The sequence below is a fragment of the Prunus persica genome, chromosome G4, assembly GCF_000346465.2.
Source record: "Prunus persica cultivar Lovell chromosome G4, Prunus_persica_NCBIv2, whole genome shotgun sequence".
Taxonomy (NCBI): domain Eukaryota; kingdom Viridiplantae; phylum Streptophyta; class Magnoliopsida; order Rosales; family Rosaceae; genus Prunus; species Prunus persica.
In genome coordinates, this window is record NC_034012.1 from 14544761 (window position 1) to 14558436 (window position 13676).

General features: G+C 34.4%; 1 protein-coding gene across 1 annotated transcript; it reads right to left on the reverse strand.

The window, feature by feature from the left end:
• On the reverse strand, window positions 128-7233 carry LOC18780871 (fimbrin-1). Its single transcript, XM_007213564.2, has 15 exons — window positions 6858-7233; window positions 5911-6065; window positions 5593-5763; window positions 4880-5118; window positions 4609-4780; window positions 4487-4525; window positions 4294-4362; window positions 4089-4205; window positions 3480-3688; window positions 2846-3001; window positions 2389-2588; window positions 1780-1937; window positions 1582-1678; window positions 1371-1462; window positions 128-845 (listed from the first exon to the last, which is right to left on the reverse strand). Exons 2-15 carry the CDS (start codon window positions 5995-5997, stop codon window positions 540-542), a joined length of 2112 nt encoding a protein of 703 aa, XP_007213626.1. The 5' UTR covers window positions 5998-6065; window positions 6858-7233; the 3' UTR covers window positions 128-539.

The window sequence follows — 13676 nt, forward strand, 5'->3', positions numbered from 1 at the left end:
GATTAGCACAATGTTCTATTTCGTACTTTGGATTTGGAGTGTTCGATTGAAAATACAAGTCGAGTATTCAATCAGTTAGTAGCCTGACCATAATTTAACCCTCGGCATAAGCTCTTAAGACTGGACATAATTTATCCTTCAATATAAGCTTTTTATTGATACGTAAGAGCTGAACCCCAAAACCAAGCTCGCCATCATCCCTCCAAATTAGGACAAGAAAAGGGCCCTTTTGGTGTAAAGTTACTTCCTTTGGTTCCCTTTCTTAATTAATGCAATTTCCTTTTCTTTTCAGCTCTTGGAAGAAAGAGAGTTCTTTTCTTTTCTTTCGCACTACTACTACCACACCCATTACCAAACATTTGTCAATTATTTCATCTTTGACTGATATAATTACTGTCAAAAAGGAACGTCTCTCAATATCTACAAAGTCGAAATACTTACAAAGTTGTCTCTTTTCTTCTCAACCTGTGATTCTAAATCTGTTTACGACCAACCATATTTTTATGGAGCTTCGAGTATATATACGCTTTTGCTTGAACCTACTGAACAGCTATGCACCCTTTCTCTTCCGCCCTGATCCCGTCTCCCAAAGGAGTGCTGGCAGTGCTGACAGTGCTGCCCTCATTCTCAAACTGGGAAGTGACTGTAGTGTCAGAGGCAGTGTCATCAATACTTAAGTTTGATATTTCACCACCAAGGGAAGAGGAGCTTTCATCCTCTCCATTGATAGATGTTGCCGGTGACGCATCAACAGGGGACAGTGATCTTTCTGTGTCATCAACTACTTGTTGCAGGCTCCAAAACATAATGCTGGCTGTTAGGGTCAGAAGCATCTTCTGGTTCACCTGCCATAACATAACAAATCGACTTATTGAAATTGTTTCGACAAAAATAAAAAGACTTATTGAAATTGTGAAGGTCATGAAGTTATATGAACCCCATACTGCTTACTGCTCCTTTGGCAAAAAAAAAAAAAAAAAAATTACTGCTTACTGCTCCAAAATTGTGCACAATTTTCAGTGTGTTTGTAAATTTCAAGTGTGGACGTGTGTTTCTGTATTTTAGTAAATAAATAAATTTCGAATGTAGGCAATCCCCAGATAAAAAGATGATCACAATCTTCAAGAAAGCCAAAATGCAAGTAATTTCATTATATATTTCCCGCCCAACAGTGTGACAATATCATTCTCATAAATCATATAGGCCACTAAAGTCATGATATCAAAATGTCACTACTTAAGTCTCTAAGCATTAAATGAGATGAATGAACATGAATTTAAAATGTCACTAGTTAGTCTCTATGCATGAAATGAGATCGATGACCTTAAACCCAAAAAAAATAAAAAATTGCAGTTGGAATTACTCTTTACCTCCATGATGTCCTCAGGCAACAAGAAAATGGAGCAACCAAGCTTTCGTGCAACACTGACTATGTACGTAGCATTCAACTTCTTTTCTTCAGCTATCATTGCAACAAGAAAAGAAACCCACTTCTCTCATCAGTACTCTACTCAAAATTAATTCGGTCAAAGTCCTTTTCCTGCTCAATTGTAAATGAAAACATTGCAAAAAGAATTTTACCACTTTCACCCTTAGTAACAAGGTTCCAGTTGACAACCCTAGGCTCTACAGCACTGAGAAGCTCAAGGAAGAAAATCCCATTTGATAGGCTCTTATCCTGGAGAGAAATCCCAGGTTTCAGAATACCACATATAATCATGTTTAGGATTATGATTGCATCTATAATGTGAGATGAAAACAGGTTTAGTCTGTTTGAACCTTAAAACTCTCCATTCGAGAAGTCCTGCCAGTGCTTTTGACTTTGTTGTTAGCCCAATTTAAAATATCAGCATCTGTCATCTCCTTTCCTTGAGAGTGAGATCTTAGATTCCTCAAAAGTTGAAGAATATTAAACCTCATCAACTGCCATAGGAAAGCTGAAAAAAAAAAAAAATCAAACAAACTTGGCATTTAACAACAAATTCTCAGGAATCACAGATGAAAAGTAATCCATTTTAGGAACAGAGAAAAACATTTTTAATTTAACTGGGAGTAGCAAAAAACTAGACAGCATCTTATTCTTGAGAAGAGAGAAAAGAAGAAGTTTAAGGTTACGTCAGACTAAAAAATAAGTTACCCTCCGAAAGCAAATTTATGTACTCAATCAATAACTACATCATGCATATACCTTTCAGAACTCAAAATTAAACTGATTTAGTCAGTCAAATCAATAGAAGATAATTAAAGCCAGTAATGAAAAAAAGAGTGAACATGCAAACAATTAGATTTAGTACATAATAAGTTGCTGCAGTAGATCAATTAAGCTCAAAACCTAAGGGACTAGGAAGGTGTGCACACAAATATTCATAAACACTGAAAATTAATTACCAAGTATGAGCTTCTTATTTCCCTGTACAATATCATTTCCAGCTACATTCACCAGCGAAAATTTCAATTGCTTCCCAATCTTTACAACTTGATTGCAATTCTCTACTTTTCTAAACGGCATCTTAATTGGAGGTTTTGATGCTTGCTTCCAGTTAACTGATCCTGGAGAAACCTTATCAAGCACTTCTAAGAGTATCCATCTGCATACGAGAATTATGAAAATCAAGAAAATCAAACCCATAAATAAGAAGCTTGTGAATGCCAAAATCATAGAATTAAAAGTACTATGTATGTTAGGAAAAAGTGATAAATTTATTTCTGTCAAATAAACTTAATGCAATTTGGCAAATGACTTGTTACACGGGGTTTGACTTATAAGTTCATAATCAACAACTTTTTAAAATATGGATGATTTTTTGGTACATTAACAACTCTTGCTTAAATTAGGAACACTCACCCATTTCTCACATCCTCAAATACATTATTAACATAAGTAGCAATGCCTAGACTGTTGATCCACAGACGGAAGCATCTCTCTTCTCTTGATGTTTGCACATCATCTGTCATCATCTCGGCAAAAGAAATCTTCTTGCTATCTGTGGTGAGGCCATTCCTGTACATGGTATACTCTTAATTACCAAATAGTTAAACAAACTTATATAATTTGGTTACAAATCAAGACATCCACTACATCCACACATAGAGACAGAGAGAGACAGAGAGAGATACAGAGACACAGACACAGACACAGACACAGACAGAGAGAGAATCATGCTCGCTTGTGAGAGAGTTTGGCCTGACCAACCGTATTCACTGACAATCTAACTGCATAATAGACTGTCTAGCATGTAGTATATATAATACTTCTCTAAAGAAAATAAAGACAAAAAACATTAGGCTACTATAAGGAAATGATTTCATCACATTCTTTTGACAACATATCATATGCAGGATCAGATGGTAAGCTCATTCTCGAATTTCTCTACCTAGTTACATTCATCCCACATAATACGTGCTTTGTCAAACAAAAAACAAATAAAACACAAAGTTATCTTCTGACTTAAAAAAAGTAGTCATAGTTCACGTCCCACCTTTCATGGAATATTTGTGCCACAAATGCCAGATTTAAGTTTGAAGAACCCTCAAGAATGTCTTTTGGGGATAAGTATCTTTTGCAGTTCATTCTCTCAGCATGGTCAAGAACCAATTTTGCCCTTTCATTGGGTTTGGCATCCAAAGTGGCAGGATTGCAGTGTTCCGGAGCAAGAACATTAAGTAGGTAAGCATAAGCTTCTCCATCCTGTGCGTCCATTATGACATAAATAATCAGTGGGTTATAGGTCAATTTAATTCATGACAAACCAATAATAATCCAGTGGCTTAAGAGAACTGCAACTTCTGATTAAATGAAGGAGATAAGCGAGGAAAGTATAATATTTAAGGATATCACTTGCGAATATTTAAACACGGAACAGTCTCGTTAAACCAACTCTAGTCTTTTACACTATACTCTATGGTGGAATAATTTATTCTATCACCTCTAAGTTCATATGTTTTGGCCAAAAATTCATTTACAGATATTTTACAGATATCTTAGTATGATTCATTTATAGATACCGCTACTCCCTGGCAAGTCATAATGACACTGCTATTGTGCTACATGCTCCTAGATATACAATACTATAGCTATGGCAAAATACCTTCACATCAGAGGAAAAGTTTGAAACAGGTTTCTTATAGCCTGCTTTCTGGAGATGGAAATTCATCCATTTCAATAAGACCTTCTCGGGGGGTAAACTCAAAAGCTCTTCAACATCCTGTGAGAAAAGAAGTCTTTAACAAGCAATTTTTTACTAAAAGTTTTTGGAATATGAGAACACAGAAAAAATTTCTAAATTACATTACATTGCTATCCTCCACCAATTCCACAAGTTGAGGCGTCTTCTTAAGGTTGAGATCTGCCAACAGTTGGATCTGAACTTGGCATATTAATTTCATGCAAGGAAAAAGGGGAAAGAGAGATATACATCAATTGCTATTGCAAGTAAACTTTATCTAAGGTTATGATAGAGTGAATAATTAAACTTTAGCTGCCTACCTTTATAATTTGGGAAATCAACCCCAATACCAGATGAGGCTGCAAATAAAAAACCAAAACATGAATTTCCCAGTGCCAAAATGTATATTAAACTCACTTATTTCTCAATTGAAAAAACGTACTCTTCCTTCAATAAGGTCCTGTGTGCCTATGTTAACCACTGTGCAGCCAATGGCCTTGGCAGAGTTAAGGCAAAGAGTATGGTTTTCATTCCTCTCCCATGGGTTGAGGACCCGTTTGGTGTTAATTGCTCGTTCATCTATTGTCCCAGGCACAGCAACATTTATAAGCTTACTGCATTTGATCCATTAGATGAATCAACAAAACAATAAAATAACAGCTTTAACTGACAAAACTGGATATAAAATAATCAACCAAACCCTGCTTAAATACCATAGGAGAACTCCATCTTTTGCAAGGTTGAATAGATCATTTGTAGCCGGGTCTAATGGGAGATACTGCTTTAGGAACGGATCATCCCCAAGATAACTGTTTATGTGAGCCACATAAGATGCTCTCTCTGATTCACTGATTGTGTGAAGGAGGGTGGTTGTGGTGGCCTTCAGGAACGATGAAGAGTTTTTCGAACCACCCAATTTAGCTGTAGTTTGACCTTGCAAATTCAAGTATGCCTGTGCATTTTATTCATCAAACTAAAATGTTACCTCCTATAAATGCCCACTTAAATGCAACATCCCATACTCCTAACTCCAGAACAATGAAAATAAAATTCTTAAAAATAGTGCTTCTGATGTGAGACTTCTTTCAATTAAGAAGGGTGGGCTGGGACACCCTTTGTAGCAATTAAATTGTCTCTTTATAAATAAAAAGAAGACCCCTTTAGGCAGCCCTTCCCCTGCACCCAGAAAGGCTGTTTCTGCAATTTGGACCCACAATGACCAGCTTGCTTGGGGCAAGCCATTTCATTATGCCAGTGCCCTTCGTCGTGGTACTTTGTAAGACACTATGATTAATTCACCGTGTGTGTGTGTGTGTGTGTGTGTGTGTGTGTGTGTGTGTGTGAGAGAGAGAGAGAGAGAGAGAGAGAGAGAGAGAGAGAGAGAGAGAGAGGGAGAAGAAGAAAACTAGCACACAATATGGCTTACCTTAAGGAAGGATTCAAAATCAATCTCATCACTGAAGTTAGAACCCAGCCCACTTAAGGTACCCCTAATGTCCTCCTCGGAATACATATCTCTAAAAGCCTTTAATTTCACCATTAAAGGTGGTAGATCTCCAGCCATAACTTTACCATTCTGATTCTTCACTGAATTAAACTGAAAACCACAAGAGTTAACAATTAACTCAAAACCACAGATTAGAGCAAACCTATCACATAACATTGTTAAATATTATATGATAAAAAGTTAAGATAAAACTTCCAAACTTCAAAGAAAAACTGGCTAAGGAACAAATATACATACTTTGGAGATCAGACTGCGTAGCTCAACCTGCGTGAACTGGCTTTGAAGCCATTGATCGGAAATGATAACACCCCCGTAACTTGACATCTCCACCAATTGCCGAGTGGAGATGAAAACGAATTACCCAATTGTTCAAGTCCCCTTAGATTCCACAGCTGGACAAAAACCCACCATGAATTTATTAAGCAACCATTCAGGAGTCAACAACCAATTCCAAAATCAGAAACACATCAAAACATATACATAGACATAGAGCAACAAACATAAACCAACCAAGCAGCCTAGTGGTTGTTAGTGCTCATATAATTCACCAACCCCTCCTACTCTGTCCCCTATATATCATGAAGGAAGAAGATGCTAAATTAAAGCATAAATTTATTTGAAAAATCAAGGGGAATAACAAGATCATCACTGATATCTTAACAACAATATGGGATATAATTGGACCATATTATTGCAAAAGAAACTTCAATGGTTCCTGGATATGCAAACTTATGGAAATCCACAAAAAAGAGCGAAAGAAAGCAAGATTCAAGTTGTAATGGATGAGTTTCATCCTTCAAAGATTGGCACTTTGAAATATAATTCAATAGAAAACTGGAAACAAATCAAAGATAGATGATATGCAAATGAAGCACCAAATATAAATGCAACAGTATAAAACACAACATGTGAAATATCAAGGAGTATGTTGTGTGTGTTTATACTCAGTTATGGTAATCGTGAAGAAGAAGAAAATACAGAAAAATAAGGATTTATGAATCAAACCCAACTAAGAAAACGCAGAAGTGAACAAAACCCAGAAGTTTACAGCAGTAAATATCAAAGAACAATACATCTTGCGTGTGCTTTCATACTTCAAACAACTTTATCATGAATAAAGTTCACAAATGAATCAAAACCCAATAAAGAAAGCGTGAAATCTAAGGCAACCCAGAAGTGCATACCTCTAGAAAATCAAGAACATGCACTGAAATTAATGCCAAAATGAATCAGTTCCCTCTTCAAAGTTCCAGTGTCCAAGAACCATAACACATAATGCAGAAAGAAAGAGATAGAGATGGGTTTTAGAGAGAGAAACGGGATCGATTTTTCTTCGTGGGAGAGCAAAGTGAGAAAGAAACGATGTCTGGTAGAGTACCCGCTAAGACCACACGAAGACAGCCGAGAGCTTACTGTCTCTGAAAGACCCAAATCACAGCGGTTTGTGTACGCGCGCATATATGTTGTGGTTTGGTGGACTCGCTCTTTCTGTTGTACAACGCATTGTCTACGTGTGCACCGGTTTGGTTTCTTCTAAAACCAATTTTGTTTCGTCTTGGACAATTGGGCTCACTCTCTCTCTCTCTCTCTCTCTCTCTCTCTCTCTCTCTCTGTTTTCTATGTTTATCTTTTGATTTTTTTTCCTTTTTTGTGGTTTCAAATATTTTGATGTTTTTTTTCCTCTCAATAATTTTTGATGACATAGTTGATACATGTGTCCTTGTGATACAAAAACATGTCATTTTTGAAGATCAAGTTGTGTTGTTAGAAGACAAATTTTACAATCACTTTAGGAACGAGATCCTAGGCATGTTCTTGGGTTGATAAGGATTCTTAAAAAGATTATTTTGGTATTGATATTTTGTTTTATTCAACATGATATCTCATGTGTTGTTGAGAATTAAGTCTTTTAAATAATTGAAGGCTAAATTATATAGTTTGAGATATAAGTGCAATAGCACTAACCAGCCTTTCATATATTATCTCCACTTAGTAAGAGTAATGAGTTGGATACTTATTTCTATGTGTTGTTTGAGATGATGAAAATGAAAGATTTAATTTTTATCTATATATATAAAGCAAAAGACAGAGAATGGTGAAACATTCAAAATACCAGAAAATACCCTTGGTTAATTCAAACATTAAGAATTCAAATTATTAATTAAATGAGGATAATATGGTAAATTTACACTTTTTCATATTTAAAAAAATTAAAAGAAAAAGAAAAAGCAGATAATGGATCCTATTTTTATAGAACACAACTATCCATTTATCTTTTTTAATTCTAAAATAAATGTACTTATTTTTTTTAAAAAACCTCTCGCAAGCGCAGAAGCGCGTGCAGAGAGGCTAGTGTTTGATAATGTTAGAAAAGTAATTAAAAAGTATGATTTTATTTTATTTTTCATATTTAATTTGTGAATGAATTGAAAATAAAATATGCAAACAAACAAAGTAAAATGAATTTGAAAAAGGTAATTAATGTTCGGATATAATTGGTATTTTCAAATGTTAATGGGGGCATATTGGTCATAAAAATAAAAAAAATAAAAAATTAGGATGATGAAATGGGGCAGCAGGAAGAGTTAATTAAGAAGGTAGAAAATGCAGCTGGCTTTGGTTACTATTACTTAACCTGTCATGATCTTTGCTTAATTTTTATCCTTGACTCGGCATTTCTTGAGGTTGGGGACAAAGAATAAATCGGCATCGGTAGAGGCTGGTCCAAAGTTTGCATCAAAAGTAGGTCTACATGGTATTTTAGTATAATCGAATATATGATTTGATTAATTAAATGAGGGCCCACCATTTTTGCATGTCAACTTTCTACCAAAGATTTGGTCTGGCCCTCCTTGAGTAAGTTGTAATCCAATGAGAAAATATATATATATATATATATTAATATATAAAATTTGGACCAGAAAAAAAGTGATCCAAAGTTTTCTTTCTTGCTATAGGAACTCCATTGTAGACTGTTCGATTTGGAAAACCCTCCAATCAATTCAATGAGGCTGAGTTGGGTAATTTTGTAATATCTTTTGTGAGATGGTGTTTTGATTTGGTTAGAGGAGAGAGTTCAGATTGGCCGGTCAATTTCTTGATTTTGAAGAAAAGGAAATCAATGAGTCTAGTTTTTTTTTTAAGGAAAAATTATTAAACAGAAGATCCGTCATATATTATTTTGCTTACCACTTTAACCTAAAATGTACTATTATTATCCTTTTCAACACTTGACACGCATTAATGGACATAATCATTGTTACACATATCAAGTATTGAAAAGAATAATAAGTGTATATATTGGATTAAAGTGATGAGCAAAATATTACCCGAATCAAAATTAACTCTGAAATTAATATCAATTGGAAGATTATAAAATATCAGCCAGGTCAGTAATCAAATAATGATTTATTTTTATTTTTCTTACCAGATTTGAAAGTAAAATTGCTATGAGTGTGGCTTAAATTTAGAACCTTCTAAAAAGAATATTATAAAATTATTCGTTTTGTTTTTATTTTGGCTGAATCTATATATATAAAGCAAAAGGCAGAGAATGGTGAAACATTCAAAATACCAGAAAATGTCCTTGGTTAATGCAAACATTAAGAATTCAAATTATTAATTAAATGAGGATAATATGGTAAATTCACACTTTTTCATATTTAAAAAAATTAAAAGAAAAAGAAAAAGTAGATAATGGATCCTATTTTTATGGAACACAACTACCCATTATCTTTTTTAATTCTAAAATAAATTTACTTATTTTTTTTAAAAAACCTCTCACAAGCGCGGAAGCGCGTGCAGAGAAGCTAGTACTACATTAAATATCTTCACCAAAACAAAACTACATTAAATATTAGAAAGAAAAAAAAAACTTTGGAATTGGAGCAAGATTGATTACACGTTCATCCCCTCAATTAAGTAATCAGCTGCCACCCAACCGACCACTGCATCATTCCCATATTCTACCATGTGCAGCCATGACATCCCACTACGTTGTGCATTTCTTTTCCTAATTGAAATGACAATAACATAAATGTATACTAGTCTTTTCACACGCGTTTTCGCGCCTGTGAGAGGTTTTTTTTAAAAAAATTTAAATTTGTTTTAGAATTAAAAAGATAATGGGTAGTTGTGCTCCATAAAAATAGGATTCTGAATTTTCTTTTAATTTTAATTTCTTTAAATATATTTTAAAAATATAAATCTACCATATTATTCTCATTTAATTAATAATTTTAATTTTTAATGTTTGTATTAACCAAGGGTATTTTTTGATATTTTGAATGTTTTACCATTCTCTGCCTTTTGCTTTATATATACTGGCCTCTCTGCACGCATTTTCGCGCTTACAAGAGGTTTTTTAAAAAAAAAATTAATTTATTTTAGAATTTTTTTAAAAAAAAGGGTAGTTGTGTTCCATAAAAATAGGATCAATTATCTAATTTTAATTTTAATTTTTTTAATATGAAAAGTGTGAATTTACTATATTATCTTTATTTAATTAATAATTTCAATTCTTAATGTTTGCATTAACTAAGGGCATTTTCTGGTATTTTGAATGTTTCACCATTCTTTACCTTTTACTTTATATATAAGATAAGAAGATATATAAGAAGAATATATATTTTTGCATTGATTGTATTCTAACTCCAAGTACGTCAAATTTGGCAATTTAATATCTCAACTTTATAATGTTGCAATGCCAAACTTGATATTGTGAAATTGGTACAATGTTGAACTTCTACTTCACAATCCGCCAATTTGGCTATTAAATGATGATGCGGCAAACGGTATGAATGTCAAATATATGCCATGTGGATAAAAACAAATAAAAAATAAGTTTTAATTTATGTAGTGCCCCTTGAGACTAGGGTCATATCCTTCATGTCAATTCGATAATAGACATCAAAATTTTAGTGGTCAATAATTTCAAAGTTTGACCATTTAACTAATCAATGATGACTCATGACTCATCAAAACAAAACGAGCCATTGAAGATGACACATGTTAGCAGTGGCGGATGCAGGAATTGCCACTCGTAGGGTCACAAAAATAGTGGCGGCGACGGAGACGGCTGTTGGTGAACGGCAGCTAGCACCCTTGGCGGCGATGTGAAGGGATGAGATATTGGTGGTGGACAGGGACGGACCCAGGAATTGCAAAATCGGACAGGCTAAATTTACCTCAAGTACAAATGTATTAAGAAAATTTGGTGAGTTTTTGTGGATTTTGGTTGGTTTTTGTAGATTTTTAGGCTTGAACAATAGATTGTATGGACTGAAAACTAGAGGTAACCCACAGGAGTGTGTTTTTTTTTTTTTTTTGGATAAATTATAAGCCCTTGTTGTTACATTTTATTTTATATAAGCAATCTTTTTTCAATATATTTTCTTCATCATATTTAGAACTTTTTGTTATTATACGACATTTGAAATAGAAAAAATGTTGAAATTATTGATAATATTGTTGAAATATTTAGAAGGATTTGAAAGAAAAAAAAGAAAAAAAAAGAAAAAGATATTTATTATATTTCCCCTCTCTCTTTTTTATTATATTTTTCCCTCTCTCTCTTTTTAATCACTCCCTCTCTTTTTTATTCTTTTTTCCTCTCTCTCTCTCTCTCTCTCTCTCTCTCTCCCTCCTCCCGTCTCCCTCTTTCTTTATTCTTTTTCCTTCTTCCTTTTTCCCCCTCTCTGTTTTTATTCTTTTTCCTTCTTCCTCTCTTCTTCTTTTCTTTCTTCTCTCTCCTCCGTCTGCTCCATCTCTCTTCCCTCTCTCTCTTTCTTCTTGCTCCAGCTGCCACCTCCGAAGCTTCTTCTTCTTCTCCTTGGGGTCACTTCCATGGCTGCCAAGGGCAAAAGCCAGTCCCTACCACTAAACTCTAGATCTGTCATGGGGTCGTCTGACCCCATTAACCCCATGGTGGATCCGTCGGTGCATGTTAGCCTATGAGGAAATTATATGTGATTGGCTAAATCCTATGAATTAAGGGTTAAATCCCTAGATCAAGAAGTTTGATTTATTTTAAGAGCTAAATTAAATCAAATCAAACTGATATGTCCTAATTTAAATAAAATTAGAGCTCAACCCCACAAATTTAGGGATTTAAATTGGGAATTCCAAACAAATACCTAATTCTTTGCTTAAAAATATTAGGCTCTCATTATAGACAAATGGGCTTAAGAAAAATAGCAAAATTCAAGCATTTTGCAAACTAGAAAAACTTTCTAACCAAAGCAAACACCAAACATTAAAATACTATCATATTCTTCATTAATCTCATGAAGAATCACCAAACACAAATATGTGTCAATTCCTCCAATTCAAAAAGCCGAATATTACTCACCATATTGTCCCAATTTTTACTAAATTAAGCATGGATGACCCTTGACCAAAAAAGCCCAAAAAGCTACTCGCACTATTCTGTCTACATCCAACACTATCAATCCACTCTTCACACCCACCAAAACAAGGCACTCATCTCTCCCTCCATTAAACACAAAAAGATTGTCTACTCTCACTCACTCCAACTACTCGTACAAGCTCACTAGTTAAACAAATGCCTCTGATCTCCCAACCACCCCCACCCTAACCACGATACCCATCACCATTTCCTACCCATCTCAATCTCTCCTACTTAATCCCCTTCACCCATCTCAATCTCTCCTACTTATTTTCAATGATTTTGTAAATTACTAAATGTGCGAGGTGTGGTCGAGTTGAAAAGAATTAAAAAATAAATTGAGAGACTATATATTGAAGTCTTATGTCATATAGATGGCAATGAGGCGAATAAATAGGGATGAGTATGACTAAATATCTCTTCTCTAGTTGTATTCCCACCTTTTGTTGGGGAATGGATTCCCCCCATTATAAAATACAAATAATAATAATAATAATAATTTATGAATGAGAAAAAAAAGAGTTAGAAACTACTATACTAGGGCAACATAAAGTAAAAACGTTTCTTTTTATTTTTACATTTTGTATGTATTATTAAATTCAATATGTAATATACTATGATGAATATAAACTTTGGTGACAGTCGTGGAACAGAACTAGGAGGGACATAACAATATATTCATATAAAAAATAAATAATATATATTTTAAAGAGGGTATGCGTTAGTCGTGTTTTGAACACTATGATGCCCCTGAGCGCTAGTAGGTTGTACTTTGGCAACTAGCGGTTACTTGTTGGTGAAGAAAGTGAAATGAGAGATATACGAACCCTGAAGTAGGCTAAAAAATTGCTCTATGGTGGATTGCGATAGGCATGCCATTACTAGTGATACTCTTCTAGTAGAAAAAGGGGATAAAGTGGTGACAATGTTGTGAATGTATTGCACTTCTGTGATCTTAACCTCTAACCAATGCCAGATTTGTAATTTTGGTCACAAAAACTGGATTTCATATGATCCCAAGTTCTGATAGAGTTAGGGGCCAAATTGGAATACCAGCTTGACCAAATAAGGAGCTACCAAATAACCTTAGTTTAAGTCAAGGATCTAATTCAATAGACACACAAGAGCACCCTACATGTTCAAAAGCAGAAGCATACAAGTCATCTTCATTAAACTAAGTGAAAGATGGTACTTTGAATCCTCTTGGAAACTGGACATCATCAATGTGAGCAGCATATGGCTTCTAATATGTAGGCCTAGCTGGTCTTCGGACACCATTCTGCCCATTTAAAACCATTTGCCTTAGTTCAGCCACTTCATTCTGCATAACCATATGTCGGTCATCGTTATTCGGTATGATGAGATTAGCATGTCCCATATGAGGAATTCTTTCTTCCATCTCTTCTTTAGAATCCTCAAGTAGATTCACATGAGTATGTGGGCTTTGTTCTTCAGTTATACCATCCCTCTCATAGTTACCATGGCTGCCATTGTTGGCATGATTGGCGTTATTATTGGTTTGAATTGTCTGTTTCCATTTCTCTTTCCCTTTGCCCCTTGTCCATTTCTCAAGGTTTCTAGAGGAGAAAAGCAACTA

Bases quoted from the DNA above. Each gene is read 5' to 3' on its own strand.
- LOC18780871 (XM_007213564.2), bottom strand. From the start codon at position 5,997: ATGTCAAGTTACGGGGGTGTTATCATTTCCGATCAATGGCTTCAAAGC. The intron at 5,764-5,910 runs GTATGTATATTT...TGTGGTTTTCAG, and splicing joins TACGCAGTCTGATCTCCAAA to TTTAATTCAGTGAAGAATCA. The intron at 4,363-4,486 runs GTAGGCAGCTAA...TGCCAAGTTCAG, and splicing joins TGATTTCCCAAATTATAAAG to ATCCAACTGTTGGCAGATCT.